This window comes from Triticum aestivum, chromosome 6B (genome assembly GCF_018294505.1).
Source record: "Triticum aestivum cultivar Chinese Spring chromosome 6B, IWGSC CS RefSeq v2.1, whole genome shotgun sequence".
Taxonomy (NCBI): domain Eukaryota; kingdom Viridiplantae; phylum Streptophyta; class Magnoliopsida; order Poales; family Poaceae; genus Triticum; species Triticum aestivum.
Genome location: NC_057810.1, coordinates 718,399,772 through 718,405,438, shown reverse-complemented (window position 1 = coordinate 718,405,438; position 5,667 = coordinate 718,399,772). Strand labels below are relative to the sequence as shown.

At 46.7% G+C, this 5,667-nt stretch overlaps 1 protein-coding gene across 1 annotated transcript; it reads right to left on the bottom strand.

Moving 5' to 3' along the window:
• Nucleotides 1-121: 121 nt before the first annotated feature.
• Nucleotides 122-1,642, bottom strand: LOC123139985 (aquaporin PIP1-5). The gene is made up of 3 exons (XM_044559713.1): nucleotides 910-1,642; nucleotides 655-795; nucleotides 122-539 (listed from the first exon to the last, which is right to left on the bottom strand). Exons 1-3 carry the CDS (start codon nucleotides 1,549-1,551, stop codon nucleotides 444-446), a joined length of 879 nt encoding a protein of 292 aa, XP_044415648.1. The 5' UTR covers nucleotides 1,552-1,642; the 3' UTR covers nucleotides 122-443.
• Between the last annotated feature and the right edge of the window lie 4,025 nt (nucleotides 1,643-5,667).

The following is a 5,667-nucleotide window of genomic DNA, read 5'->3' as shown; positions in this document are numbered from 1 at the left end:
CCCAGCGTTCGTGAGTGCGTCCGTGTAGATAAGCACGACACACGTCCGATCGAAGAGGAAAATAGGACGATGATCACATAATGTTTATATATATTATTCTCATCTCCAGGCGAGAAGATCGTTAATTAACTCGATCGTCGTTCCTTCATAATAGTAATTTACATACATATGCACGCTCCATTAAACCGCGTGCAATACAAAAGGAAGGGAAAGTACAACAGGGAGTACTGAAACTCGCAGACTTGAACAGGTGACGCTGCCGACAGGCACACACACCGAGGAGAGGAGGAACAGCACGGTAGATATAGATGATCACAGCGTGCGCGGCCGAGACATGATCCACGTCCTACGCGCGCGCGAGCAACCACCACCACCACATGATCGATCGACCGACGATGAACAGCGATAAGATTCCATCCGCATGCAGCTGGTTGATTGGTGGACTAGTCGCGGCTCTTGAAGGGGATGGCCCTGATCACCACCACGTGGTAGATGGCCGCCAGCGCCGCGCCGATGAACGGACCCACCCAGAAGATCCACTGCACAATTTCAATCAGATCATGTCCATGAGATTAGTCGCAGCTCGTAACCATAATCATCATCAAGCTTAACACGGTCGAGCCAATAATGGTGGAGGATGTTGATTCTACTTACGTGGTCGTCCCACGCCTGCTTCTTGTTGTAGATGATGGCGGCGCCCAGGGACCTCGCCGGGTTGATGCCGGTGCCCGTGATGGGGATCGTGGCCAGGTGCACCAGGAACACCGCGAACCCGATCGGAAGCGGCGCCAAAATCTGCATGTTTCCCACCGGCTTTGATTAGTTTCACCGCCCAAACCAAACAAGAACGGTTGTCGCCGCCGGCCTGCCGATGCACTGTATCTGCATATAGTTCATAGGACTACTTACGGGGACGTGGGAGTCTCTGGCGCTGCGCTTGGCGTCGGTGGCGGAGAAGACGGTGTACACCAGCACGAACGTCCCAACAATCTCAGCCCCAAGCCCGTCCCCCTTGGTGTACCCCGGCGCGACGGAGTTGGCGCCGCCGCCGTTGCCCTGGTACAGCGTGGTCTGGAACCCCTTGACAACCCCAGCGCCGCATATGGCCCCCAGGCACTGCATCACGATGTAGAACACCGCCCTGGTGAGCGACAGCTTCCTGGCCAGGAACAGCCCGAAGGTGACCGCGGGGTTGATGTGGCCGCCGGAGATGCCGGCGGTGCAGTAGACGAGCACGAAGATCATGCCGCCGAAGCTCCAGGCGATGCCCTGGATGCCGACCGTGCCGCACTTGGACCCCGACGGGTTGCCCACCACGCCCATCACGGTGAGCACCGAGATGTAGAGGAAGAGGAAGGTGGCCAGGAACTCGGCGATGCCGGCCCGGTAGAAGGACCAGGAGGTGAGCTCCCCGGCCTCGAAGAAGGGGGCCGGGGGCGGCTCCTTGTAGTCCTTCTCGTCCGCGCCGCCGCCCTGCGCCGCCGTGCCGATGGGCTGGTGCTCCGAGTAGCGGTTCGCGCCCAGCCGCACGTCCTCCTCCTTGCCCTCCATGGCCGCGGGTGCTTCACTCAGCTCTTGGCCTTGGCTTGGTTGAGAGAGGTGGAGGAGATGATGTGTGTGTGTGAGAGGGAGAGATGAGGAGAGGGAGTGTCTTTGGAGAGCTTCTTATAGAGGGCCAGCCAATCATGGCTGCTCTACTATGCATGGTGTGTGTGATGATAATGTTTTGTTTTCTTGGTCTATTTTTTGCTGCCACTTCTTGATTAGTGGATGATTAGTGCTAACTAGCTCTATTAGTGAACTAATCCATTTTTGTGTGAAAAATGTTTGTGGCTTGTTTACTCTTGTTGTGTCACCTCACCTGTCATGTCATGTAATGGTATAGAATGGTTTAGTCGGCGGTTGTTAATTAGCGGATGGGAGTAGTTTAGATACATGATAAGATTGGATTAATCAGTAGGCTTAATTTATCCGAATAGAGTTTTTGTATTATGAGGGCAGAAAGAGAGCAGTGCCCTTTTTGTTCAAATTGTTGTTAGTTGGTAGACACGGACAGAGTGGTCAGTTCCGGAGCTCGTCTTGCTAGCTGTCTCCAGCATCTTCTAACTTATCCCTTGATGATCATCCAATCAATCATGGCCACGCAAAAACCGGCCCCAACTCTGCTCGCCAAGGCGAAAATCAAAAGAAAATACGCAAACATATGTATGACCATGAAATAAGCTAGTGTTTATTTCGTTTGTTAAATCTCTGGTTCAAATCAAGTACTCGCTCCGTTCTCAAATTTAAGGTTTTCTAACTGTTTTTCTCAATCGTATGTACTCCTATATAGACATCCCTAGGGCAAAAAGTCACTTTGGAACCCAGGTGCATTGGAGCCCTATTTTTTAAACTGTGCCAAAATGCTATTTTGAAGTTCAAAAAATTCTGAAAACAAATCAACATATTTATATGAATGTATATTACACATGTGTAAATTTTGATGCTGAAATAAATAACCATGTGAGTTACACAAAAATGACAAAATTGTGAATTTGGAAAGATGAACAGTGCATGCATTATTCACTATTTGGAAATCACCATTTTGTCATTTTTGTATAGGTCGCATATTTACTTATTTAAGCATCAAACTTTAGACATGTGTAATATACAGCCATATGACCACGTAGACTTTTTCAGATTTTTTAAACTTTAAATGTGTTTTTTAAAATATTTAAAATAAGGTCCTTCAATACACCGGGTTCCAAAAATCCACTCTCTACCAAGGGGGAAATCCTAGAAAACCTTAAATTTAAGGACACAAGAAAGTGCCGCCATCTCCTATGGCAAGGTTGGTGTGTTAGTTTCTGTTCTGAAGATGAATTGGTGGAAGACGGTGGGGACAACACATTAGAGTGTGTCGGACGGATTTGTACCCCAAACCCAATGTGTGGCTCGATTGGGGCCTTCGGCTTTAGATGTTAGGCTTTGTTACGATGTCTATTTGGTATTAGGCTCCGACTATCGGCATCCCTTTGTCAAGTGGTTAGGAATAGCGAAAGTGCTAAGATGATGACTTCGAACAAGCTGATGTACTATTTTATAAGGTCTTTGCAAATACTACCTCCGTCCGGGTTTATTGGTCCCCATTGTATTTCGTGTCAAATTTTGACCATAGACTAAACTAACAAAATGTTCACGCATGTCACCAAACATTATATTTTTGAAAACTATGTTCAAATACGAATCCAATAAGATAATTTTTTTTGACATGCATTAACATTTTGTTAGTTACATCTTTAATCAAAATTTGGCACAAACTATAAATGGGATCTATAAACCAGGACGGGAGGTAGTAATAATTGGTAAACTGATTGCCTGCATCACCCAGATGCAGAGGCCGGGGGTAATCTTACTTTTCTAGAAAAAATAGTCATAGATAGAGCTACTCTAAAGAAGTGATTTGTGATGGACGTGTTACTGATCGTCTTTACCAAAGCAGATATAGAGTTGACAATCTAGGCCACATGCGCGCTAATGGGGTAACAGCACGGCACATCGACAATCACACAGGATGTGAATGAATGATGAGGGAATCCGGACGCACTAGCTGGGCGACAAGGACGACCAAACGCACCCCCGAGAGCTGCCACAACCACTCACTACGAGAAGAGGCGGCCATGCGTGGGAGTGAGCGGAAGAAAACACACGCGAATAGCAGAGGAAAAGAGAGGGACAGCGACGGCCGGCGACGGCGACGTGCGCCGGGGGACGGCGGCCGCGGCTTCGTCGCTGGCCACACAGCCACCACCGCCACCGTGACCTCCGCTCCAACTCCGGCCTCACCTGCCCAGAAAAGAACAATATTTCATCTACTATTGGAAATTAGGTTGCATCGCTCCAAGCATGCTTGGCATGGCTTCATGCAGAAAAGGCGGGGAAATGAAATAAAATAAAACACGTCGGATTCGGTACCTTCCGGAGACGGGACCAGTAAAGTTCTTCGTCTGTTGCCTGCAAAAATGGTTCGGCAAAAACACAAGTGGGCTTGAAAATCAGGCTCGTGCAAGACACATTTCTTCATCTTCTTTTTTGGTTGTTGCCGTTGCTGTCCACGTATGAATGATGCAAAATCTCCATTGATGATCAATCATGCACGAGGATGCATCATCCTGAAGCCTGAATGAATGGATGCTCGGTTGTGGCTCACGGAACGAACCCCTTTTTCCTTGCTGTTTTCTCCATTGGGCCTGAAGTGGAGCTACCGCCTAGCTTGGGAACGAACGATGGTTTGGCCGGCGACCGCGATGGGTTCCCATCACCCCGTTGCGTCACATGCACCGGCAAAACCAGTAGCTGCTCGCCACGTGTCAACTACCGGTTTTGCGATACTTGTGTCATTTGTGTGCATCTGCCATCGTGATGGTCGGAGGGCCGTACATGCGCAGAAAGATAGTGTACGAGTACCATGTTGAAGAAAGAGGGGGAAGGGGGGAGCGACTTTTTGGTGGACGGCGGCATTGGCTTCCTTTTTTTTTGAAATGATTCAAAAATCATAGTATTTCTAAGTTTCAAAAATATTAGAAAAAAATCTGTGAAAACTTATACATATTCACGATGGAATTGTGAATTTCAGTTCAAAGATATTATAATTTGCAAGGTGCACAAAAAGAAAACAAAATCCCGGCCCAACAATAAAACAAAGATAGGCCCATTTTCATGTACATATTTGGGATATTTTCTCTCTACGTCACGTATGAAAGTACTCCTTCAGTCCCAAAATTCTTGTCTCAGATTTGTCTAGATACGGATGTATCTAATACTAAAACGTGACTTGATACATCCGCATTTAGACAAATCTATGACAAGAATTTTGGGATGGAGGGAGTATATTGTTATGAAAAATTTCTTGAACGTGTTATATGTGTATTTGTGTATGTACATTTTTTTCGATACTTTTCTGTTGTGGAAAAATGTTTTTTTAAATCCACATAGTGACCGTCCCCTTTGTGGGCTTTTACGTACTTCGGGTAACGTAATTCTAAGGGAGGGTACATTTTAGGTGGATTTCTTTTGTCTGGGTGGAATCGTACCCACGTACGTCTCGGTGGATGACCACTTGATTGTTGTTTCGACCCTGTTGATAAGCAATCCAGTACGTACTTAGCATAGTTCAAGTTTGGTGGGAGGTCTCTGTCCGATGTAGCTTAAGCATGCGCCTGCTCCACTCGAGCTACTACCTAAATCCAGCTAGACTGCTAGCCCAGGTATTCTAAACTCACTGTAAAGCCAATCAAGAACATGCTCCTACTGCTGCACATCAAATCCAGCCGGCTAGCTCCTCAATCAAAAACACAAAGGTACAACTTTAAAAGGAAATTCCTAAAGCAGTAGAAAAGATAGCAATTTAGCTTCCCTTTTCCAAATGGATGGCGATGAAAATTTTGAATAAAAGGGGACGACGTTTGGGAAAACGGAAACAGTAAGCAGGATAGCGTGAGTGAGCAGGGTTTTTTTTTGAGACAGTGTGAGTCAGCAGCTGATTGATGAATGGTCCCATTCTGCCCGTGAGCAAAAAAAAAAAAATTATTTTCTCCTCGGTCTTTAGTCGGGTTTTCACTACAAAAACGGCTGTTGTTTTGAGGGGCTAGATATTTAAAACCCTATTAAAGTGCAAACACTACAGTT